The sequence below is a fragment of the Bos taurus genome, chromosome 7 (assembly GCF_002263795.3).
Source record: "Bos taurus isolate L1 Dominette 01449 registration number 42190680 breed Hereford chromosome 7, ARS-UCD2.0, whole genome shotgun sequence".
Taxonomy (NCBI): domain Eukaryota; kingdom Metazoa; phylum Chordata; class Mammalia; order Artiodactyla; family Bovidae; genus Bos; species Bos taurus.
In genome coordinates this window covers 37,906,855-37,934,140 of record NC_037334.1, presented here as the reverse complement: position 1 = coordinate 37,934,140, position 27,286 = coordinate 37,906,855, and the positions used below count along the sequence as shown (strand labels likewise).

General features: G+C 41.7%; 1 protein-coding gene across 4 annotated transcripts in view; it reads right to left on the bottom strand.

Annotated features, from left to right (window-relative positions):
* Nucleotides 1–17,418, bottom strand: part of FAF2 (Fas associated factor family member 2) — a 71,330-nt gene extending 53,912 nt beyond the window's left edge. For 2 of the 4 annotated variants that reach the window (XM_005209155.5, XM_059888439.1), the window contains exon 1: nt 17,333–17,418. Coding sequence is in view for 2 of the 4 variants with exons in the window: in XM_059888439.1 (XP_059744422.1) it covers nt 17,333–17,395 (63 nt within the window). In the remaining 2 variants the exon portion in view is untranslated. Of the gene's footprint in view, nt 1–16,669; nt 16,767–17,332 lie in introns of all 4 variants that reach the window. The other 2 variants (XM_005209156.5, NM_001077020.1) reach the window with 2 other exon arrangements.
* Nucleotides 17,419–27,286: the final 9,868 nt, after the last annotated feature.

Genomic DNA, 27,286 nt, shown 5'->3' with positions numbered 1-27,286 from the left:
CTCCTTCAAGTATATGTTGCTGCTGCTGCTAAGTCGCTTCAGTCGTGTCCAACTCTGTGTGACCCCATAGATGGCAGCCTACCAGGCTCTGCCATCCCTGGGATTCTCCAGGCAAGAACACTGGAGTGGGGTGCCATTTCCTTCTCCAATGCATGAAAGTGAAAGTGAAAGTGAAGTAGCTCAGTCGTGTCCGACTCTTCACGACCTCATGGACTGAAGCCTACCAGGCTCCTCCGTCCATGGGATTTTCCAGGCAAGAGTACTGGAGTGGGGTGCCATCGCCTTCTCCGCAAGTATATGTCAGGCTACTTGATAAGTGTTTGTCTTCTAATTCCAATTTTAAAAAAGGATAACATTCTTACAAATTCTCAATTCTACTCTTTTATCAAATATTCCCTGGAAGAATACAGAAATGTAAAAAAGTGTGCACAACTGAACAATCTCCCAAACAGCCTCTTTTTAGATAGAGCCCTAGTATTTATCAGGTACTTTACATGCACTATCTCATACCCTTTAAGAACCCAAGACACCCTTTCATGATGAAAATTTAACTGGGAATAGAAGGGAACTTTCTCACCCTGATCCAAGAAACATTCATAGCTGACAGAGACACAGAGAACAGACTTATGGACAAGGCAGGTGAGAGGGGAGGAGGAAAGAGAAGGTGGACTGTATGGAGACAGTAACATGTAAACACGTATTACCATATGTAAAACAGACAGCCAGTGGGAATTTGCTGCACGACTCAAGGAACTCAAACCAGGTCTCTGCAACAACGTAGAAGGGCGGGATGGGGAGGGAGATTCCAAATGGAGGGGACAGAGGTATACCTACGGCTGACTCATGTTGATGCTCAGCAGAAACCAAGATAATACTATAGAGCAATTACCTTCAGTTAAAAATAAATAAATTTAAAAAAATACAGCTAGTATAGTAACGGTCAAAGACTAAATGATTTCATCCTAAGATTAGGACAAGACAAAGATGTTTATTCTGGCCATTTTTATTCCACACTATATTAAAACTTTTAAGCACGAAGGAGGGGAAAGGCACCCAGATTGGAAAATAAGAAGCAAAACTATTCACAGGTAACATAATCTTATATATAGAAAAAACCTAAAGTTTAAAAAAAATGAATAGAGAACTAAAAATGAGTTCAACCAAGCTGAACAATGCAAAATCAGTACACAAGAATCAGTTATATTTCTGTATTTCTATACACTAGTAATGAACCTGAAAATAAAATTAAGAAAACATTTCCTTTCCCAGTATAATCAAAAAGAATAAAATATGTAGGAATAAATTTAATAAAAACAAGTGCAAGATTCGTACACAGAAAACTACAAAACATCGAGAGAAACTAAAGATGACTTAAATAAATGGAAAAATTCTCATATTCCTGGACCGAAAGATTTAGTATTAAGACAGCAAGGCTCCCCATATTGATCTAGAGTAAACAGCAATTCCTATCAAAGTCCCAGCTGGTAATTCCTATCAAAGTCCCAGTTACCTTTTTTGTAGAAATTGACACAGGCGATGCTACAATTTATTTGGAAATGAAAAGGATCCAGAATAGCTAAAACACTTCTGAAAAACAATGTTGGAGGAGGACTACTTTCTGACTTCCACTTATTACACAACTGCAATAGTCAAAGACAGTGTAGTAACAGCATGAGGATAGAGACAGACCAATGAAACAGAAACCAGAGTCCAGAAATAAATCCTTAGTTATGGTCAACTGATTTTAAACAAGGGTTTCAAGGTTATTCAGTAGAGAAAGAATAATCTTTTCAAGAAATGGTGTTGGGAAAACTGGATATCCACATCCAAAAGAATGAAGTTAGACCCCTATCTAAAATCCATTAACTAAAAATGAATCAGACCTTATACATAACAGCTAAAACAAAAGTCTTAGAAGAAAACAGGTGTAAATTTTTCTGGATTACACCATGGTTGCTTAGATATGACTGCTAAAGGACAAGCAACAAAAGATAAAGCAAGTAAATTGGACTTCATCAAATTAAAAAACTTCCGAGACACCACCAAGTGAAAAGACAACTCAGAGAATGAGAGAAAACATTTTGCCAATGATATATCTGACAAAAGACTTGTGCTCAGGATACATAAAGAATACTTACTACTCAATAACAAGAGAAATAGCCCAATTAAAAAATGGGCAAAGGACAGAAATAAACCTACTCATCTATAGTCAATTAATGACAAAGGAGGCGAGAATATGAAACGGAGAAAAGACACCCTTCAACAGTGGTACTGGAAAAGCTGGACAGCTACAATGAAATGAGAAACACTCCCTCACACCATACACAAAATAAAAATGGTTTAAAGACCTAAATATAACACATCAAGCCATAAAACTCATAGAAGAGAACACAGGCAAAAATACTTGGACATATATCAGAGCAATGTTTTCTTAGATCAGTCTTCCAAGGCAAAAGAAATAAAAGCAAAAATAAACAAATGGGACTTAATCAAAGGTGAAGGCTTTTGCACAGCAAAGGAAAGCATCAAAAAAGGAAAAAAAAAGCAACCTAAAGGAATGGCAGAAAATATTTGCAAATGATGCAACCAACAAAGGTTTAATAATCCAAAATATTACAAACATCTCATATAACTCACCATCAAAAAACCCCCAAATAATGGAATCAAAAAATGGGCAGAAGACTGAAATAAACATTTCTCCAAAGACACACAGATGGCCAACAGGCACATGAAAAAATGATCAACATCACTAGCTATTAGAGAAATGCACAGTCTAAACCACAAGGAGTTATCATGTCACACCTCTCAGAATGGCTATCATAAAAAGAACACAAATAAACGCTGGCAAGGGTGTAAAGAAAAGGGGAACCTTGCACACCACTGGTGGGAATGTAAATTGGTGTAGCCACAAAACTAAAAAACAAAACTAAAAACAAAACTACCGTATGACCCAGCAATTCCACTCCTGGGTATATACCTGAAAAACACAAAACAAAATGGTCAAAATTTGGACTCCCCTGGTGGTCCAGTGGTAAAGAATCCACCTACCAATGCAGGGGACACGGGTTTGATCCTTGGTCCTGGAAGATTTCCACATGCTGTGGGGCAACTAAGCTCATTTATCACAACTACTGAGCCCAAACACCCTAAAGTCTGTGCTCTGCAACAAGATAAGCCATGGCAATGAGAAGCCAACATGCTGCAACCAGACAGCAGACCCTTAGTTGCTTGGCAACTAGGGAAAGCCCAGTTTAGCAACTAAGACCCAACACAATCAAAATAATTAATTAACTGCTATTAAATGGAGTAAACTTTTAAAACTTGCAAATAACTATATTGTATACCTGTAGCTTATATAATATTGTATACCAACTATACTTCAGTTAAAAGATACAGCGTGTACACATACATACACATATATGTACAATGAAATATTACTCAGCCATAAAAAAAGAATGAACTATTGCTATCTGCAGCAACATGGATGGGCCTGGAGAATATCATACTAAGTAAGACAGAAAATCAGTCTGATTTTGGTGTTGACCATCTGGTGATGTCCATGTGTAGAGTCTTCTCTTGTGTTGTTGGAAGAGGGTGTTTGTTATGACCAGTGTGTTCTCTTGGCAAAACTCTCCCCTATAATGAAAAGGACATCTTTTTTGGGTGTTAGTTCTAGAAGGTCTCATAGGTCTTCATAGAACTGTTCAACTTCAGCTTCTTCAGCATTACTGGTCGGGGCATAGACTTGGATTACCATGATATTGAATGGTTTTCCTTGGAAATGAACGGACATCATTCTGTCATTTTTGAGACTGCATCCAAGTACTGCATTTCGGACTATGTTGACTATGAGGGCTACTCCATTTCTTCTAAGGGATTCTTGCCCACAGTAGTAGATATAATGGTTGGTCATCTGAGTTAAATTCACCCATTCCAGTCCATTTGAATTCGCTGATTCCTAAAATGTTGAGTTCTCTCTTGCCATCTCCTGTTTGACCACTTCCAATTTGCCTTGATTCACAGACCTAACATTCCAGGTTCCTATGCAACATTGCTCTTTACAGCATTGGACCTTGCTTCCATCACCAGTCACATCCACAACTGGGTGTTGTTTTTGCTTTGGCTCCGTCTCTTCATTCTTTCTGGAGTTATTTCTCCACTGATCTTCAGTAGCATATTGGGTACTTACCAACCGGGGGAGTTCATCTTTCAGTGTCTTATCTTTTGCCTTTTCATACTGTTCATGGGGTTCTCAAGGCAAGAATTCTCCGGTGGACCACATTTTATCAGAACTCTCCACCAAGACCTTAGACAAGGCTGTGGTCCATGTGATTAGATTAGTTTTCTGTGATTGTGGTTTCTAGTCTGTCTGCCCTCTGATGGAGAAGGATAAGAGGCTTATGGAAGCTTCAGATGGGAGAGACTGACTGAGGGGGAACTGGGTCTTGTTCTGACAGGTGGTGTCATGCTCAGTAAATCTTTAATCTAATTTTCTGTTGATGGGTGGACCTGTTTCCTCCTTGCTATTTACCTGGGGCCAAACTATAGTGGCTACTCCACTGGAGGAGCTACTCCATGTTCAAGGTCAGGAGGGGCGGCAGTGAGGAGATACCCCTCGTCCAAGGTAAGGAGCAGCGGCTGTGCTTTCTTGGAGCAGCCGTGAGAGATACCCCACGTCCAAGGTAAGACAAACCCAAGTAAGACGGTAGATGCCGTGAGAGGGCATCAGAGGGCAGACACACAAACCATAAACACAGAAAACTAGTCAATCTAATTACACGGACCACAGCCTTGTCTAACTCAATGAAACTAAGCCATGCCGTGTGGGGCCACCCAAGACGGACGGGTCATGGTGGAGAGGTCTGACAGAATGTGGTCCACTGGAGAAGGGAATGGCAAACCACTTCAGTATTCTTGCCTTGAGAACCCCATGAACAGTATGAAGAGGCAAAATGATAGGATACTGAAAGAGGAACTTCCCAGGTCAGTAGGTGCCCAATATGCTACTGGAGATCAGTGGAGAAATAACTCCAGAAAGAATGAAGGGATGGAGCCAAAGCAAAAACAACACCCAGTTGTGGATGTGACTGGTGATAGAAGCAAGGTCTGATGCTGTAAAGAGCAATATTGCATAGGAACCTGGAATGTTAAGTCCATGAATCAAGGCAAATTGGAAGTGGTCAAACAGGAGATGGCAAGAGTGAATGTCGACATTCTAGGAATCAGCAAACTAAAATGGACTGGAATGGGTGAATTCAGATGACCACCATATCTACTATTGTGGGCAGGAATCCCTTAGAAGAAATGGAGTAGCCATCATGGTCAACAAAAGAGTCAGAAATGCAGTATTTTGGATGCAATCTCAAAAATGACAGAATAATCTCTGTTCATTTCCAAGGAAAACCATTCAATATCATGGTAATCCAAGTCTATGCCCCGACCAGTAATGCTGAAGAAGCTGAAGTTGAACAGTTCTATGAAGACCTAGAAGACCTTTTAGAACTAACACCCAAAAAAGATGTCCTTTTCATTATAGGGGACTGGAATGCAAAAGTAGGAAGTCAAGAAACACCTGGAGTAACAGGCAAATTTGGCCTTGGAATACGGAATGAAGCAGGGCAAAGGCTAATAGAGTTTTGCCAAGAGAACGCACTGGTCATAGCAAACACCCTCTTCCAACAACACGAGAAGACTCTACACATGGACATCACCAGATGGTCAACACCGAAATCAGACTGATTATATTCTATGCAGCCAAAGATGGAAAAGCTCTATACAGTTAGCAAAAACAAGACCAGGAGCTGACTGTGGCTCACATCATGAACTCCTTATTGCCAAATTCAGACTTAAATTGAAGAGAGTAGGGAAAACCACTAGACCATTCAGGTATGACCTAAATCAAATCCCTTATGATTCTACAGTGGAAGTGAGAAATAGATTTAAGGGACTAGATCTGATAGACAAAGTGCCTGATGAACTATGGATGGAGGTTCGTGACATTGTACAGGAAACAGGGAACAAGACCATCCCGATGGAAAAGAAATGCAAAAAAGCAAAATGGCTGTCTGGGGAGGCCTTACAAATAGCTGTGAAAAGAAGAGAAGGGAAAAGCAAAGGAGAAAAGGAAAGATATAAGCATCTGAATGCAGAGTTCCAAAGAATAGCAAGGAGAGATAAGAAAGCCTTCCTCAGCGATCAATGCAAAGAAATAGAGGAAAACAACAGAATGGGAAAGACTAGAGATCTCTTCAAGAAAATTAGAGACACCAAGGGAACATTTCATGCAAAGATGGGCTCGATAAAGGACAGAAATGGTATGGACCTAACAGAAGCAGAAGATATCAAGAAGAGGTGGCAAGAATACACAGAAGAACTGTACAAAAAAGATCTTCAAGACCAAGATAATCACGATGGTGTGATCACTCACCTAGAGCCAAGCCAGACATCCTGGAATGAGAAGTCAAGTGGGCCTTAGGAAGCATCACTACGAAAAAAGCTAGTGGAGGTGATGGAATTGCAGTTGAGCTACTTGAAATCCTGAAAGATGATGCTATGAAAGTGCCGCACTCAATATGCCAGCAAATTTGGAAAACTCAGCAGTGGCCACAGGTCTGGAAAAGGTCAGTTTTCATTCCAATTCCAAAGAAAGGCAATGTCAAAGAATGCTCAAACTACTGCGCAATTGCCTCATCTCACACGCTAGTAAAGTAATGCTCAAAATTCTCCAAGCCAGGCTTCAGCAATACGTGAACCATGAACTTCCAGATGTTCAAGCTGGTTTTAGAGAAGGCAGAGGAGCCAAAGGTCAAATTGCCAACATCCGCTGGATCATGGAAAAAGGAAGAGAGTTCCAGAAAAACATCTATTTCTGCTTTATTAACTATGGCAAAGCCTTCGACTGTGTGGATCACAATAAACTGTGGAAAATTCTGAAAGAGATGGGAATACCAGACCACCTGACCTGCCTCTTGAGAAACCTATATGCAGGAAGCAACAGTTAGAACTGGACATGGAACAACAGACTGGTTCCAAATAGGAAAAGGAGTACGTCAAGGCTGTATACTGTCACCCTGCTTATTTAACTTCTATGCAGAGTACATCATGAGAAACACTGGGCTGGAGGAAGCACAAGCTGGAATCAAGACTGCCGGGAGAAATACCAATAACCTCAGATATGCAGATGACACCACCCTTATGGCAGAAAGTGAAGAGGAACTCAAAAGCCTCTGGATGAAAGTGAAAGTGGAGAGTCAAAAAGTTGGCTTAAAGCTCAACATTCAGAAAACGAAGATCATGGCATCTGGTCCCATCACTTCATGGGAAATAGATGGGGAAACAGTGGAAACAATGTCAGACTTTATTTTTTGTGGCTCCAAAATCACTGCAGATGGTGACTGCAGCCATGAAATTAAAAGACGCTTAGTCCTTGGAAGGAAAGTTATGACCAACCTAGATAGCATATTCAAAAGCAGAGACATTACTTTGCCAACAAAGGTCCGTCTAGTCAAGGCTATGGTTTTTCCTGTGGTCACGTATGGATGTGAGAGTTGGACTGTGAAGAAAGCTGAGCGCCAGAGAATTGATGCTTTTGAACTGTGGTGTTGGAGAAGACTCTTGCGAGTCCCTTAGATTGCAAGGAGATCCAACTAGTCCATTCTGAAGGAGATCAGTCCTGGATGTTCTTTTGAAGGACTGATGCTAAAGCTGAAACTCCAGTACTTTGGCCACCTCATGGAAAGAGTTGACTCATTGGAAAAGACTGACGCTGGGAGGGATTGGGGGCAGGAGGAGAAGGGGACAACAGAGGATGAGATGGTTGGATGACATCCCTGACTCGATGGTTGTGAGTCTGAGTGAACTCTGGGAGTTGGTGATGGACAAGGAGGCCTGGCATGCTGCAATTCATGGGGTCGCAAAGAGTCGGACACGACTGAGCGACTGAATTGAACTGAAACTATAGTGGAGGTAATGAAGATAATGGGGATCTCCCTCAAAAGATCCCATGCATGTACTGCTACACTCAGTGCCCCCAACCCTGCAGCAGACCACCATCAACGCACGCCTCTGGCAGAGACTCCCGGATACCCACAGGCAAGTCCGAGACAGTCTCCTGTGGGATCACTGCTCCTTTCTCCTGGGTCCTGGTGCACAAGGTTCTGTTGTACCCTCCAACAATCTATTTCCCAGTCCTGTGTACGTTCTGGCAGGTCTATGGTGGGGTTAACGCCAATCTCCTCCAAGAGGACTTATGCCATACCCACACCCAGAGCCCCTGTCCCTGCTGTAGTCCACTGCTGACCCATACCTCCACAGGAGATGCTCAAACACAGTTCTCAGTCTCTGTGGGGTCCTTGGGACCTGGTGCACACCAAGATTTTTTGAGCCTTCTAGGAGTTTCTGGCGGGAATGGGGTTTGATTCTAAACGCGAATTCGCCCCTCCTACTGTCTTGCTGGGGCTTCTCCTTTGCCCTTGGGTGTGGGCCATTCCAGCGCCTACCGTCTTACTGGGATTTCTCTGACCTTCGACGTGCGGTATCTCCACATGGCCGGAAGGACTGATCATTGAAAGGACTGATCACTGATCACTGTTCATGGGAAGGACTGATGTTGAAGCTGAAACTCCAATACTTTGGCCACCTGATGCAAAGAAGTGACTTATTTCAAAAGACCCTGATGCTGGGAAAGATTTAAGGCCGGAGGAGAAGGCGACGACAGAGAATGAGATGGTTGGATGGTACCACCGACTCAATGGACAGGAATTTGAGTAAACTCCGGGAGATGGTGATAGACAGGGAGGCCTGGCGTGTTGCAGTCCATGGGGTCACAAAGTGGCAGACACCACTGAGAGACTGAACTGAAGACAGAACAAGATGCATATCATATCCCATATCTATGGCATCTAAATATAGTAGAAATGAATCTATATACAAAAACAGAAACAGACTCACGATTACTAAAAGGGAAAGGAATAAGAGGAGATGAGAGATAAATTAGTAAGAGAATGGGATTAAAAGCTACAAACTACCATACATAAAATAGACAAGCAACAAGGATTTACTGCGTAACACATGGAACTAAATTCAGTATCTTTTTTGTTTAGTTGCTAAGTCCTGTCCAAATCTTTTGCGACCGCACGAACTGCAGCCCGCCAGGCTCCTCTGTCCATGGAATTCTCCAGTCAAGAATAATGGAGTGGGTAGATATTTCCTTCTCCAGGGATCTTCCTGACCCAAGGGTCGAACCTGGGTCTCCTGCATTGCAGGCAGATTCCTTACCATCTGAGCCACCAGGGAAGCTCTAAATGGCCAATAAACACAAGAAAAAATGCCCATCATTATTTAGGTCATTAGGGAAATGCAAATCAAAACAACGAGATAATATCTCACACTTTTAGGAAGGTTTCAAAGATGAATGATTAACAAATGTTAGTAAGGATGTGGAGAAACAGGAACCTTCACATACTACTGCTAGGGAAAATGGTATAACTGCTTTGAAAAAAGTTTGGCAATTTCTCAAAAAGTTAAAGTTACCATGCGACCCAGCAATTCTACTCCTAGTTGAAACGAAAACATGTCCCAATAAAAACTGGTATGCAAATTCGTAGCAGTATTAATAAGCTGAAAAGTGAAAACAATACAAATGGCCATGGATTGAAGAATGGATAAACAAAATGTGTTTTATCCACACAATGAAATATTACTGGCCATAAAAAAAATACCGATACAGGCTACAATATGGATGAATTTTGACAACATTATGCTAAATGAAAGAAGTGAGACACAAAAGGCTGTGTAGTATATGATTCCATTAATACCAAATGCCCAGAACTGGCAAAATCCTTAGAGACAGAATATAGATTAGTGGTTACCAGGGGTGAGAAGGAAAGAATGGGGAGTGACTGCTAATGGGTTTCTTCCTGAGGTGACAGAAATACTCTATAAGTACACAGCAGTAATGACTCCCCAACTTTGTAAATATACTACAACCATTGAACTGCATACTTTAAAAGGATTAATTTACAATTTTAAAAGGGTTAATTTATATGTGAATTATATCTCAATAAAACTGCTATTAAAAGAGCCCAAGACATAAAACTAGAAAATTAGCAGTTAGAAAATTAGTAATGATCAGAAAACATGATAAGAAACTGGATAGAAAATAAAGTTAAAAAAAAAACAACTAGATAAATATGCAAAATACCACAGTGTTTCTATTGGTAACCACTTAGAAATAAACAGGTATCCCATTCACAGGGTGACCAAAACTACAAAATACCTAGGAATAAGTTCAATAAGGAACGTACAAAAATCTAAAAGAAAGTAACCAAAAATATTTTAAGGGACATGTGACATCTGAATAAAGAAATGTACATGTTCCTGAACTTCAACCAGTCCCAAATTAATATATTATTTTAAGCAATTTCTATAATTCCATGGCTGCGCAAAATGATTTTTAAATGTACATGAAAGAACTTGTAAGAATTACCAATAATCTAAAAAAAGAATAGGGAGAGAGTCCTGTCCTCTCAGATATTAAAATTTGATATAAAGCTGGTATTATTAATTCAGTAATGCTACTAGCAAATAGGTTATGGAGAAGTATGATAAAGAGGACTACTCAAATCAGTTGGGGGAGGAACTGATTATTTAGCTAACCTACAGTCTTTACTGGAAAAATGTGAAGTTGGTTTCTCATCTCATATATACAGAAATTAATTCCATATGGATTAAAGACCTGATTTTAAAAATAAATCTGTAAAATATTTTTAAAACAATAGAGAACATTTGTATAACCTCATTAAGTGGAAGGCATTCTTACACAAAATAGACAATCAAAAGGCCAGAAAGAACAAAAAGGCAATCAGTCGACAATTTTAAACAAGTCTAAGGGAAGAGATAATGATACTAAAGCTGAAACTCCAGTACTTTGGCCACCTCATTCGAAGAGTTGACTCATTGGAAAAGACTCTGATGCTGGGAGGGATTGGGGACAGGAGAAGGGGACGACAGAGGATGAGATGGCTGGATGGCATCACTGACTCAATGGACGTGAGTCTGAATGAACTCTGGGAGTTGGTGATGGACAGGGAGGCCTGGCGTGCTGCGATGCATGGGGTCGCAAAGAGTCGGACACAACTGAGTGACTGAACTGAACTGAAGGGAAGAGATAACAAGCAAAGATAAATGATGTCATGAAAGAAAATATTTGCTATACACGTCCAGTATAGAGAACTTGTACAAACTGCTAAGAAAATGTCAAATAATCCAAAAGAAAGTGAACAAAGGATAAACAGGGAATTTATATAATAACTAACCATAAATAGCCAAAAGAACTTCAATCTCATCCACAATCAGGAGTTTACAGAACAATGAAATTGAAAATCAGCACATTTTATTTGGCAACCAGAAAACATAACTTCCATTTAATGTGGGACACATGCATTATCTCTATTTTTTTAAAACAGAGACTGATAAGCCAATCTGTCACTCTTATGTTCCTACTCTTTTCCATTTGAAATAGCTTAAAACAAGTGTTTGCATTAGCTGTTCAAACTCAAGTGACTGCAAAACAAAAATCAAGAATTATAACTACCACTATCACTAGAAATGCAAATTGAGGTAAGGACTCTGAAAATTTAATCAGATTGACAAAAACTGAAAAGATACCATCCAATGCTGGCAAGGATGTGGAGAAGCAGGTCGTCTCACATCCTCTCAGTGAGACCATGGGCTGCCAAAACTTCCTGGAAAGTAGTCTAGCACATTTTTAGGATTCTGTTTAGAATTAAAGCCCTGCTATATTAGCTATATCCCCTAAAAAGTGAAAGTGAAGTCGCTCAGTCGTGTCCAACTCCGTGCAACCCATGGACTGCAGCTTACCAGGCTCCTCCATCCATGGGATTTTCTAGGCAAGAATACTGGAGTGGGGTGCCACTGCCTTCTCCAGAGGATCTTCCCGACCCAGGGACTGAACCCAGGTCTCCCACATTGCAGGCAGACGTTTAACCTCTGACCCACCAGGGAAGCCCATCCATCCTTAAATTCCCTGAGCACTTCCTTCACTTTCATGTTCTAACTGAAGCTTGGCTTTTCCCTAAAAATACTCCCTCATGGAAAAAGCAAGAGAGTTCCAGAAAAACATCTATTTCTGCTTTATTGACTATGCCAAAGCCTTTGACTGTGTGAATCACAATAAACTGTGGAAAATTCTGAAAGAGATGGGAATACCAGACCACCTGACCTGCCTCTTGAGAAATCTGTATGCAGGTCAGGAAGCAACAGTTAGAATTGGACAGGGAACAACAGACTGGTTCCAAATAGGAAAAGGAGTATGTCAAGGTTGTATATTGTCACCCTGCTTATTTAACTTATATGCAGAGTACATCATGAGAAACACTGGGCTGGAAGAAACACAAGCTGGAATCAAGATTGCCGGGAGAAATATCAATAATCTCAGATATGCAGATGACACCACCCTTATGGCAGAAAGTGAAGAGGAACTGAAAAAAAAGCCTCTTGATGAAAGTGAAAATGGAAAAGTTGGCTTAAAGCTCAACATTCAGAAAACAAAGATCATGGCATCTGGTCCCATCACTTCATGGGAAATAGATGGGGAAACAGTGTCAGACTTTATTTTTTGGGCTCCAAAATCAGTGCAGATGGTGACTGCAGCCATGAAATTAAAAGACGCTTACTCCTTGGAAGGAAAGTTATGACCAACCTAGATAGCATATTCAAAAGCAGAGACATTTCTTTGCCAACAAAGGTCCGTCTAGTCAAGGCTATGGTTTTTCCTGTGGTCACGTACGGATGTGAGAGTTGGACTGTGAAGAAGGCTGAGCGCCAGAGAATTGATGCTTTTGAACTGTGGTGTTGGAGAAGACTCTTGAGAGTCCTTTGGATTGCAAGGAGATCCAACCAATCCATTCTGAAGGAGATCAGCCCTGGGATTTCTTTGGAGAAAATGATGCTGAAGCTGAAACTCCAGTACTTTGGCCACCTCATGTGAAGAGCTGACTCACTGGAAAAGACTTTGAGGCTGGGTGGGATTGGAGGCAGGAGGAGAAGGGGACGACAGAGGATGAGATGGCTGGATGGCATCACTGACTCGATGGACGTGAGTCTGAGTGAACTCCGGGAGTTGGTGATGGACAGGGAGGCCTGGCGTGCTGCGATTCATGGGGTCACAAAGAGTCAGACATGACTGAGCGACTGAACTGAACTGAACTGAAGCCCTCTCCCGTTTTCTCTCTCCTACCTGTGGGTATGGAAGTGAGAGAATGGTGCTCCTTGTTCATTCCCACTTTGGGGGATTCTTCTTCCCTTCTCCTTAAAAAGTCCATCTTCATGTAGAGGAGATTAAGAGAATTCACGTTAGCGATGATTTCCAGGATTAGAATCACACTCTTGGACTTTCTTTATTGTGTTTTCTGTCTTAAAAGTGTCCCATACTATTTCCACTGGCCCTACTCACTCACCTGTAGGTGAAAACAAAATCAAAACCTAAAGCCAGAGAGGCAGTGTTAGGTGACAGGAAAGAGAACCAGACTTCTGGATTCTAAGCTCATCACTAACCTTAGGTAAACTATATCCTCATCCTAGTTTACTCACCAACACCAGAACCTACACCATGCTTACTGGGAGGACTTAATGATACAATGCATCTAGAGCACTTTGGATAAGTAAATGTTCGATAACTGTGTGTGTGTTAGTCACTCAAGTCTGCCATGTCTGACTCTGACCCTATGGACTACTGCCTGCCAGGCTGCTCTGTCCATGGTATTTTCCAGGGAAGGATAATGGAGTGGGTTGCCATTTCCTTCGCCAGGGGATCTTTCCAACTCAGGGATTGAACCTGGGTCTCCTGCATTGCAGACAGATTCTTTACCATGTGAGCCACCAGGGGAGCCCAATAAGTGTTCAAACAACATAAAAATAAATACATCTTCAAACCTCAAATTTCATACTCCTATACCAGAAGAAAAGAACTCTTCCTCTAGTGGCCACGGATAGCTCCTTCGGTCCCTTCTCTTTGCCCATGTCATTCTTCTCCAGGTGTTCAAACAAAACCTAGAGGCAGTACACCACGAAAGTCTGCTACACTTGGAAACTTGGAAAAATGGACTTCAATACAAATGACCTTCCCCGTATTTGCATTAGCTCCCCTAAAAACCCATTATTTCCCATTTGAAGCACCTAAAACAAATATGGCATCGTTTACTCATATTCAACTAGATCCAAAATAAAGAGGAGAAAATAACTAGAAAAATCTTAAAGGACATAATACGGACTGAGAACCTGCTAAATATACCCTAAGGAGTTCCAATCAAATCACATGTCACAAAAACAGTAAAACAGAAGAAACCTGAGATTTCCAAAATATTTTACTTTTTGCTAATTTCAATATATAAAATGAAGCAACATTATTAAAAACTGACTCCTAGCAGTATCATCTGCTCTGATCCCTGTGGAGAGTCCAAGCACACGCTCCATACTTTTAGTGAAGCAAACTTGAAACCCAGTGTTATTTCACTCGAGAGTTAGAAAAAACCTTTGGTGGCTCCTCATGCCTACAGATTAAACTTTAAACCATTGAACATTGCTCTGAAAGGCCTCCAAAATCTGGCTCTAATTTACCTTTCCAATCTTATTTTAAACTTCCAATTCTTGAAATCCATCACAACAAACACATTCCACATTATTTCACAGTCATCTCTCAGCTATGAACATATTCCTGCCCACCTCCAGTTATTTCATTCCTCCTTCAAAGTAGCAAAGAACAGTGGAAGGAGTCCAGCCTTTAAGTTCAGATCTAGACCCACTAGATTTCTAATTCTAATTCCATCCCCACTGCTTAATAGCTTAATTATCTGGAGAAAATACTTCAATAGACCCATTTCCCTACCTAGGAGGCATACGACCTGTGGCACCTTCACAAGGCTATTGTGAGAATTACGCATAATGGTTATAAACTGTCTAGCACCATGCCTGAGGCACAGTAGAAACTTAATGGTAACTACTAAGCCAACTTCTTTACCCCTCCCACCTTCATCAATACTATTATTCCCTAAATTTCCTTGGTTTATACCCCTATGTTTATTATACTTATGAGCACTAATACACTGAAAAATATCAATTATTTATGTATATATCTGGCTTCTCCATTAGCTTATAGGCAAGATGGCTATGGGTATGGATTTCTAAATCTCTGTCACTTACTACTTCAGCAAGTTACCTCGCCTCACAGAACCTGTTTCTTCGTTAATACACTGAATTGGGGTTAACACCTTACAGTGTTATGAAAAGGTTTAAAAAAGTTAATGTACATCAAATACCTGGTATAATGCTTGACACCTAGTAAATTTCGGAGTGTTAATGGTAATCTGGATGGTGAACCTGATCCAAGCAATTGCTTAGAGAACACACAAATGTAAAATGTACTTGCCTTATTAAATAAAGCAATCTTAATACAATTCTAACCTGCTACTCACCTCTCTTATTGATAGAAATACCCAGTGAAGACAAAAACAGAGGTTCCCATGCACTTTATCTCAGAAATGCTACCACATATTCATGTTCTTCCAGGACCAGACTTAGTACTTCATGACTCGTTTACGGTTCACATCACCTCATTACACTTTAAAACCATACAGGGGCTTATCTCTCAAGAGTTGTAAGGAATAAAATGATCTGCCAAAGTTAAACAAAACTCTGAAATTAGTGGTCTACCAGGAAGTGGAAGCTAGTTGTTCGCTCTTTATTCATTCTAATTCTAATCTGCTGTATCATCAATTTCTCTACTCAGAACTCCAATCAAATGTCAACTACTCCTATGACAGTATTTTCCAATCTATACGCTTCCAACCCACTGCTTGATTTAAGAGAAAACACTTCAAAATTAACTACAGCGAAATCAAGGAAACCACAGAAAAGCTAGAACTTACAAAAAGGGAAAAAAAAAAAAAGACAGTATTAGAGCACTGGCATTCCACTTTCAGCTGTACACTGCTACTCCCACGTGTTGCACAGCATCACCTCAAGAACTCAGGAAATGCTGAGGAAATGCAAGGGACCTGGCTTTAAATCTGACACCATAACCTACTAGCTGTGTAAACCAGGCATGTTACTTCTTAAGCCTCATATCCCTCATCTTTAAAACAGAGATTGTGACTATATGAATCTCATAGGGCCACTGTATTAAATACAATTGTTGTATTAAACAATTAAACTCTTGTATAAAATGCATTAGTGTGCTAAGTGTTTCAGCAAAGTACTTAGACCACCACACTCAATAAATGGTATTCTAACCATTTGGTGTTGTGGCCTGAGCACTACAGTTCTTGGTAAATATCGCGGAATTAATGAATACTTAGCACAGTTTATATTAGGAAATAGGTGCACCACTAACTTTAATTCTACCCTAAGTTAAATAAGGATTAACAGTTGCAATACTGTTTGAGAGAAGTTTACTGTTTACGAAGCCCTTTAAACATCCATAAACTCACTGTGATCTCCACAACGTCCTTAGTGGGTAAACACTCAAGACATGTACCGCAGAAATAAACTGGTACCCATTAGGGTAACACAGAGCCAAGGTAACCTAAGTTTCCTTCAACCGGATTCTCCAGCTCAGGGATAAGGTGTTTAGTGTCAAAAGTGTTTAACCTACACATCCACTAAAACGAGGCAGACTGCAGCAAGTGTACCGTCCATCCTCCTCAGAGTCAAGCGCGTGAGTCCAGGAATCAGCTCCAGGAAATAACCCCCTTCAGAAGGCACAGATGACATTTACAACGCTGCATTGTTTCAATACGAGGTGTCCTCCCACACCTTTAGGGTGGGGGCCATTTCTGCCCCCGCCCTACCAAAGCGCCCAACACAGGACCTGGCACCTAAAAAGCCCTCAATGTTTGTAGAAATGGCATGGGGAAGTTGGTGAAAAGCTCTAACAGAGACCCGAAACGAGGCCAACTCCACGGTGGGGATTAAGCATCTCAGCGGATCCAGAGTCGTGGGCGGAGAGGGTCCAACCGGTAACCTGGTTGGAAAGGATGGCTAAGGACGGGCACTGCTAAAGGGGAACCTGGAGAGCTGACCCTCTGATGAGAGACAGCGAGAGCAGGTCTGGCCGCAGCCATTCCTGGAAGGCCGGGGACAGACAGAGGTTCGGAGGCCGGGGGCACCTAGCAGGGCAGTTGGCGGCTGGGGGGGAGGGGGCCGTCTGCTGGTCTGAGAAGAATCTCGGGCCCAATCTGAGCAGGGTTCTGGGCTCCTCTAGGGACCCACTCCCTAGCCCGCGGCAACATTCGCTGCACCGAGTGCTCGCTGCTACCTGAAACTGCAGCAGCTTCTCTGTCTGCTCCTGGGTTAGATCCCGCTCCTCAGGCGCCGCCATTTTGCCGCCGCCTCTACGCTTCTGACCCGTCCGCACCGTCACCCGCCGGAAGTGACCTCAGCAGCACCCACATCCGGTCTGAACGGCCGCCGGCGCGCAACTGCGTCTGCGCATGCCGGCCCAACCCAAGGTGCTGGGGTGGGATGGAAATAGTGATAATTTCCGCCGCCAGAGGGCGCCTTCTCTCGTGCTGACCCCGAACACTTCCGAAAATAGTCCAGGAACTGTGTGGACAAGACGCCTTTTGGAGTTAGGCGAAGGCAGGATAGATCTTTGAAAGAAAAGTTATGACCAACCTAGACAGCATATTAAAAAGCAGAGACATTACTTTGCCAAATGTCCGTCTAGTCAAAGCTATGGTTTTTCCAGTAGTCGTGTAGGGATAGGAGAGTCGTGAGAGTAAAGAAAGTTGAGCGCCGAAGAATTGATGCCTTTGAACTGTGGTGTTGGAGAAGACTCTTGAGAGTCCTTTGGACTGCAAGGAGCTCCAACTAGTCCATACTAAAGGAAATCAGTCCTGAATATTCACTGGAAGGACTGATGCTGAAGCTGAAACTCCAATACTTTGGCCATCTGATGCAAAGAACTGACTCATTTGAAAAGACCCGGATGCTGGGAAAGATTGAAGGCAGGAGGAGAAGGGGAAGACAGAGGATGAGATGGTTGGATGGCATCAGCGACTCAATGGACATGAGTTTGAGTAAACTCTTGAGAGTTGGTGATGTACAGGAAGGCCTGGCATGCAGCAGTCAATGGGGTTGCAAAGAGTCAGACACGACTGAGTGACTGAACTGAACTAAAGTCAGGATCTTCCAGACTTATGACCCTTGAATAGACCTCAGAGCCAAGAGGTTCCGAATGCTTCGGTAACTCCCTAATGCCACTCGACAGATTTTGCCTGCTCTTTAACCATTTTCATCTCTAGTGTTTCAGAATGTTTCTTAAGAAATTGTGAGAAAAAAAAAAAAAGAAATTGTGGCCGTTCAGAAATATCAGTCGTTTGATGTTTGATTGCTCCCATGATGTTTCCAAAAGCCCTTGACCATCTCTCACTCTGAAAGTCCCTGAATACTGGGCCAGGGGTGGGAGGCATTTCCCCTCACCGCCTTCGAACCAGAAGCTGGAAGATTAGGGGCTCATGAAAATTGTTGGGACTCGGCCACCTGGGCTCTGCCAGACTTAGGCAGAGCTCTCTGTCCACTCCTTTTGGGACTCTGCCCCTGCCTGCCTCAGGCCTTCTCGGGTTTCTGCCCTCTGGCCCATCTTCTCTGTGATCAACCAAAGGAAGATCCCATGAGTGGGATCAGAGGACTTGGATTCAGGTTCCAGTGTCCATGTGGAAAAGTACTGGACATCCTTGAGCAAACCTCCTCCTCTCTGGTCTAGTTTTGTCACTGAGGGAATGAGGTTCACCGGAAGCCCCAGATATGCTGCCTTATCTCACTCTCCTTGGAAGCAGCCCCTCACCCTTTCTACTACCTTATCTCTACCTCTCAATGTCTGCCTTCTTATGCACTTTCCTTTCCCCTCCAAACCCTCCACCTCTCCTCAGATCTATTTTCATTTCCATTTTTTTTCTCCGGCCACCTGTTTTTCTGTCCAATCTCCAGAAGGCTTTGGGAGGCAGAGGGGTCAGGGTCTGGTGCCTGCTTTTCCATCAAGTGTCTGTCTAACTCCTAGCAAGGCACTCAGCCTTCTGGGCCCCATTGTCCTCCCTATCTGTGCTATCTGACCCCACCAATTTCACAGCATTTAAATTGCTGAGACAGAACCCGAAGGGCTTTTGAAAACTAAAGTTCAGTGAAGAGTACAATAAGAGATGGAAGGACTTAAGTTTGGGCTATTTCTTTCAGGCCTGAATCCAGTCTTATAATAGGTCTTGAGAAATGGAGTATTTCCTGCCATATCAATAAACAAGGATGCCACAGTCATCAGTGATTCTAGGCCTCCAGGGCAACCAAGAAGAACAACCTGTGATCCAGCAGCCACTTGCTAAGGTTAGCACTGAGGGAAAGAGGCAGGATACTGGCCCTAGATAGCTGAGATGCATACAAAAGAAATGATTTCCATAAACCCAGACTCTTTCATTTTCTCATGTATAGAAAATCACCAAATTCCTTGACTCAAGATATCTGGTTTTTTTTAATTCACAAAAATACCTTTGATGTTCAGACTTCCTGCCCTTTGTTGCAAACCTCCATATGACCTGACTCCTCCCCACACTCCTCGGAGCAGTTCTCTCAGGGTTACTTGAGATGCTGCCTCCTGGGCTTAAGCCCTGAAAATTTCTGCCGAATAAAGCCTAACTCTCAACATTTAAGTTGTGACTTTTTTTAAAACCGACAGTCTGCACAAACTTTATGACAATGTCCTGGAATTTTTCTTAGACCTTTAAAGTAAAATTGGAAGCAAGTAGCAGCCTGTGTGGATCACAATAAACTGTGGAAAATTCTGAAAGAGATGGGAATACCAGACCACCTGACCTGCCTCTTGAGAAACCTGTATGCAGGTCAGGAAGCAACAGTTAGAACTGGACATGGAACAACAGACTGGTTCCAAATAGGAAAAGGAGTACATCAAGGCTGTATATTATCACCCTGCTTATTTAACTTATATGCAGAGTACATCATAAGAAACGCTGAACTGGAAGAAACACAAGCTGGAATCAAGATTGCCAGGAGAAATCTCAATAACCTCAGATATGCAGATGACACCACCCTTATGGCAGAAAGTGAAGAGGAACTCAAAAGCCTCTTGATGAAAGTGAAAGTGGAGAGTAAAAAAGTTGGCTTACAGCTCAACATTCAGAAAACAAAGATCATGGCATCTGGTCCCATCACTTCATGGGAAATAGATGGGGAAACAGTGGAAACAGTGTCAGACTTTATTTTTTTGGGCTCCAAAATCACTACAAATGGTGACTGCAGCCATGAAATTAAAAGATGCTTACTCCTTGAAAGGAAAGTTATGACCAACCTAGATAGCATATTCAAAAGCAGAGACATTACTTTGCCAACAAAGGTCTGTCTAGTCAAGGCTATGGTTTTTCCTGTGGTCATGTATGGATGTGAGAGTTGGACTGTGAAGAAGGCTGAGCACCAAAGAATTGATGCTTCTGAACTGTGGTGTTGGAGAAGACTCTTGAGAGTCCCTTGGACTGCAAGGAGATACAACCAGTCCATTCTGAAGGAGATCAGCCCTGGGATTTCTTTGGAGGGAATGATGCTGAAGCTGAAACTCCAGTACTTTGGCCACCTCATGCGAAGAGTTGACTCATTGGAAAAGACTCTGATGCTGGGAGGGATTGGGGGCAGGAGGAGAGGGGACAACAGAGGATGAGATGGCTGGATGGCATCACTGACTCGATGGATGTGAGTCTGAGTGAACTCCCAGAGTTGGTGATGGACCAGGAGGCCTGGCGTGCTGTGATTCATGGGGTCGTGAAGAGTCGAGCACGACTGAGCGGCTGAACTGAACTGAACTGAGCAGCCACTTGAGAGACTTTTTTTTTTTTTAACATCAATTCAAAGCTTAAAGGAGATGCAGTACTATTCAACATCTCCAATAATGATGGATCCAGAAGAACTAGATGAGGGACTGCAAAGTCAGTTGCCTTCTAGAGTTGTTGCATAATTCTGATTTAAGATGTATTCTTTCCATGCACAAATTTTGCAGTTGTATTAAACACCATTCAATGTTCTGCTTTTCATACACCCTCTTAATCTACATTTCCCTTTTCTTTGAATGAAGATGTGGTTATAAGAATATTTTACTTAAAAAAAAAAAAACCCTATCGTAGGAATATGATATGACAAATTAGAGAGTTCATTCCATGAGTAAAGGTAGTTTCTGCTTCTTAGCTGTAGTTTTTGGCTTCCATGTAAGGCCAATGGAGGGATAAATTAGGAATTTGGAGTTAACAGGTACATACTAGGACTTCCCTGGTGGTCCAGTGGTTGAAAATCTGCCTTGAAGTTCAGGGTTCAACACGGGTTCAATCCCTGCTCTGGGAAGAGTCCATACGCCTCAACTAGGGGGCAGCAACAAAGACCCAGTGCAGCCAAAACCAACTAAGTTTTAAAAAAAGAAAAGTTTTAAAAACAGGCAAATATGGGGAAATAGATGAGCAACAAGGTCCTACTGTATAGCACAGAGAACTATATTCAATATCTTATGATAATAATGGAAAATAATCTGAAAAAGAATATGTATGTGTACATATACAAATAAGGGACTTCCCTGGTGGCTCAGACGGTAAAGTGTCTGCCTGCAATGTGGGAGACCTGAGTTCGATCCCTGGGTCGGGAAGATCCCCTGGAGAAGGAAATGGCAACCCACTCCAGTACTCTTGCCTGGAAAATTCCATGGACAGAGGAGTCTTGTAGGCTACAGTCCATGGGGTCACAAAGAGTCGGACACGACTCAGCGACTTCACTCGCTCATATATGAATAACTGAATCACTTTACCATGTACCTAATGAATGTATCTACTAAAGAGAAACAGACTCACAGACATAAAGAACAGACTTGTGGTTGCCAAGGGGAAGGTAGGTGAGGGAGGGAAAGATTGGTAACTTGGGATTAAAAGATGCAAAGTGTTATATATAGTGTGGCTAAACAGCAAGGTCCTACTGTATAGCACAGGGAACTATATTCAGTATCCTGTGATAAAGCGTTATGGAAAAGAAGACGAAAAGAAAAATAATTTGAAAGAATATATATGTATGTGTGTGTGTAACTGAATCTCTTTGCTGTGCAGCAGAAATTGACATAACATCGTAAATCAACTATATTTCAATAAAATTTGAAAAATTATATGCATCTACAGATTTTGCTAATTTATTCAACAAATATTTATTGAATGCTTGTTCTGAGCCAGGCTGTGGACCAGATGCTAGAATGGTAAACAAGACACAGCCACAGTTCTTGAAAGAATACATAGTTAAATGAAAATTTAATTGGATTTTCATCAGTCTCTGGACTGGTGTGTGTGTGTGTGTGAGAGAGAGATTTTTGAGTTCCAGTTTTATGCCTATAACACAATGGGATTTGTCACTGAGAGCTAAGAGAATCTAATGAATAATTGTTCCTCTAATTCTAGTAATAAGGATTTGTTAACTCCATACCATTTTATTCCTGATAAGGATGAAATCTGTCCTATTGAGTAATGAAAATCCTAAAAGAAGCCCTCAATTTCTGAGTACCTGGAACATAAGGTATTTTCTATCAGTTGGGGACACGGCATTTTGATAGCTGAGTAAAGCAGACCATTGAGATGGCAGCAGCAGTTTTTTGTTTGTTGGCTTTCTGTCCATCAAATTATTCATTATAGGTTAAGTGACACCAGCAGGAATTAAGAGGACTCAACTAGATTCATTCAAAAAGTAGGAGAATTGAGAGAAGTAATACCTTTACCCAACAGTGTATTTTAGATTCTCAGGCTTATGCTAAGGGTGTTTGGAGTGATTAAAATAAACTAAGCTTGGAAACAAAGTTTTGCCTTATGTAAGTCATGAAGTACATCTCCTGTTCTGCAGGGAAACAAGTTGTTACTGTTCAGTAGCTAAAGTCAAAGTGAAAGTGAAGTCGCTCAGTCGTGTCCAACTCTTTGTGACCCCATGCCCACTAGGCTCCTCCGTCCATTGGATTCTCCAGGCAAGAATACTGGAGTAGGTTGCCATTTCCTTCTCCAGGGTATCTTCCTGACCCAGGGATCTAACCCAGGTATCCCGCATTGCAGGCAGACACTTTAACCTCTGAGCCACAGGGAAGCCCCTGTTCAGTAGCTAAATCATGTCCAGCTTTTTGCGACCCCATGGACTGTAGCATGCCGGACTCCTCTGTCCTGTACTCTCTCCCAGAGTTTCTCAAATTCATGTCCATTGAGTAGATGATGTTATCTAATCATCTCATCCTCTGCCATCCCCTTCTCCTATTTGCTTTCTATCTTTTCTAGCATCAGAGTCTTTTCTAATGAATTGGCTCTTTGCATCAGGTGGCCAAAGGTTTTGGAGCTTTAGCTTCAGCATCAGTCCTTCCAGTGAATGTTCAGGGTTGATTTCCTTTAGGATTGACTGGTTTGATCTCCTTGCTGTCCAGGAGACTCTCAAGAGTCCTCTCTAGCACCGTAATTCACAAGCTTCGATTCTTTGGTGCTCAGCTTTCTTTATGGTCCAACTCTCACATCCCATCCACGACTACTGGCAAAATCATAGCTTTGACTACACGGACCTTTGTTGGCAAAGTAACGTCTCTGTTTTTTAACACACTGTCCAGGTTTCCCTTATAGCTCAGCTGGTAAAGAATCCACCTACAATGTGAGAGACCTGGGTTCAATCCCTGGGTTTGGAAGATCCCTTGAATAAGAGAAAGGCTACCCACTCCAGTGTTCTTGCCTGGAGAATGCCATGGACTGTATAGTCCATGGGGTTGCAAAGAGTCAGACACAACTGAGCAACTTTCACTTTCACTTTCCTTGGTGGCTCAGTAGTAAAGAATCCACTTGAGATTCAGAAGATGTGGGTTCGATCCCTGGGTCAGTAAGATCCCTTGGAGGAGAGCATGGTAACCCATCCAGTATTCTTGACTGGAGAATCCCATGACAGTGGAGCCTGGCCAGCTACAGTCTGTAAAGTCAAAGATTTGGACACGACTGAAGTGACTTAGCATGCACACACTAGGTTTGTCATAGCTTTCCTTCCAAGGAGCAAATGTCTTTTAATTTCATGACTGCAGTCACTATTCACATGGATTTTGTAGCCCAAGAAAGTAAAATTTGCACTGATTCCACTTTTCCCCCTTCCATTTGCCATGAAGTTATAGGACCATATGCCATGATCTTAGTTTTTTAATGTTGAGTTTGAAGCCAGCCTTTTCACTCTTCGCTTTCACCCTTATCAAGAGGCTCTTTAGTTACTCTTCACTTTCTGCCATTAGAGTGGTGTCATCTGCATATCTGAAGTTGTTGATATTTCTCCTGGAAATCTTGATTCCAGTTTATAATTCATCCAGTCCAGTATTTTGCATAATTTACTCTGGATAGAAGTGAAATAAGCAGGGTGACAATATATAGCCTTGACATACTCTTTTCCCAATTTTGAGCTAGTTATTTGTTCTATGTCCAGTTCTAACTGTTGCTTCTTGACTCACATAAAGGTTTCTCAAGAGATAGGTAAGGTGGTCTGGTACACCCGTGTCTTTTAAAGATTATCCACAGTTAATTGTGATCCACACAATCAAAGGCTTCAGCATAGTCAATGAAGCAGAAGTAGATGTTTTTCTGGAATTACCTTGCTTTCTCCACAATCCAAAGAATGTTGACAATTTGATCTCTGGTTCGTCTGCCTTTTCTTACCTGAGTATTGCACTATTAATTTTGTGGCTTTGGTAAGTGAATATCTCTGTCTCAGTTTGCTCATCTCTTAGCTGTAAATGAATAGTTCCTACCTCACAGTTTGTTGCAATGATTAAATCATAGAGAACTTATAAAATTTATGGCCTTATTATAACCACCTTGCAGACTTGGGAGAGGATAGAGTGAAACAGTGTATTATCTGTCACTATTCAGAATAACCAAGATATGGGAAAAATTAAACGCCCATCCGCAGACAAATGGATAAGGAAGATGTGAATATATACCCAGTGGAATATGACTCAGCTATAGAAAAATATGAAATAATGCCATTTGCAGCAACATGGATGGACCTAGTGATTCTCAAACTAAGTGAAGTAAGTCAGAAAAAGACAAAATATCGCCTGATATCACTTACATGTGAAATGTAAGATACGACATGTAAGATACGACAAAATAAACTTATCTATGAGACAGAAACAGACTCACAGACACAGAGAACAGATTTATGGTTTTCAAGGGGCAGGAGGGTTGGGGAGCAGTGGATTGGAGTTGTTGGGGATTAGCAGCTGTGAAGTATTACATAGAGAATGGATAAACAAGGTCCTACTGTATAGCACAGGGACCTATTCAATATCCTGTGATAAATCATAATAGAAAAGAATATGAAAAAGACTATATCTATATATATACACACACACACACACGTATATGGGCTTCCCAGGTGGTGCTAGTGGTAAAGAACCTGCCTGCCAATGCAAGAGATGTAAGAGACATGGATTTGATCCCTGGGTCAGGAAGATCTCCTGGAGGAGAATATGGCAACCCTCTCCACTATTCTTTAAAAAAAGTTATTTATTTATTTGTTACTTTTTATCTTTTTTGGCCACACCATGCTGCATGTGGTATCTTAGTTCCCAGACCAGGGATTGAACCCAGTGGAAGCATGGAGTCTTAACCACTGGACCACCTGGGAAACCCCAAACTCCAGTATTCTTTCTTGGGGAATCCCATGAACAAAGGAGTCTGGCGGGCTACAGTACATAGGGTCGAGACATGACTAAAGTGACTTAGCACACATGCGTGCACACACACACATATATATCTGAATCACTTGCTATATACCAGAAACTAATATAACAACTGTACTTCAACTAATACAACTGTAAATCAACTGTACTTCAATAAAATATTTTAAAAAAAAGAGAAAAGGCTTTATTATTGCTAAAGCCATTTTCAGAAGTTAGACTTTGCTATAGATTGACTCGACATGTTACTGTCTTACATTTACTTAGCTTTGGGGGTGGCCTAGCCTCAGGAATCTCCTAGAATAACAGGAAGTCAATTGCAGTATCAGTTGGGAAATGACAGAGCCCCAAAGATATACAGTCGGTAATAGACTGTATCTTTCATGTGTGTGTGTGTGTGAATCACTAAATCGGGTCTGACTCTTTGCGACTCCATGGACTGTAGCCTGCCAGGCTCCTCTGTCCATGAAGTTCTTCAGACAAGAATACAGGACAGGGCAGCCATTCCCTTCTCCAGGGGATCTTCATGATCCAGTGATCAAACCTGGGTCTTCTGCATTACAGGTGGATTCCTTACTGTCTGAGTCACCAGGGAAGCCCCGTCTGTTACAAAGGACCTCTTAGCTTCCAATCTCATCTCTTCCCTTGAACACTGCAGTTTCCTCCTAACTGGTCTCCTGGATTTTACTCTTGCCCTTCTCATCACAGCTGCCAGAGAAACTTTTCAAAAAGTAAGTCAAATCCTATCACTCCCCAACTCCAAACCTATTAGCTTCCCATTGTCTTGGAATAGAATCCAAGCTCCTTTCTGTGACCAACAAGGAAGCCTACCCTACACTTTTCGGGCCTCATTATTGTGAACTCATTACTCTCAAACCTCCACCTCATTATTCTTAGTCATACGTCAAGGACTTTGCATTTTTAGTACCCTCTGCCTGGAACACTTGAGTCCTCACGACAGGTCCCTTTTGATGTTCAGATCTCAGTACATGAGTATAACAACCTCAGATAAAACCTAAAATGTATGTTTTCTTCAAATCACTAGTAACTAGATGCTATTGGGTTGCTTATCCATTTATCTCAAAGCTCTGTGTTCCAGAAGGAAAAGAGAGGCCAAGTTGGCTTGGGCCATTACTGAGTGCCCAGTACTGAGAGCTGCACTAGGCATAGAGTCAAAGGTCTATAAATATTGAGCCCAGGCTAGATCCTTAGAGCAAAGACCTCATGAATGTAGATGGACTTATGGGAATACAGCCTTGGGAACAAAATCAGGAAATAAAGCTACTGCCTGTTGGATGTAGACAGAAAGTCTTTACTCACAGCATCTCAAATAGAGAAGAAAAGGAGAACCACCTAAGTTTTGCCCGATGGAGGAAAGGATGCTAATAACAGTGACTTTTAAGGTAGATATTTTTTTAAGGCAGAAATAGTTTATTGCTCTTTTAAAACCCCATGTTGATAAAAAAAATTACATGATTTGTGAACTGTCAATAAGTTCAAACAACACCTCAG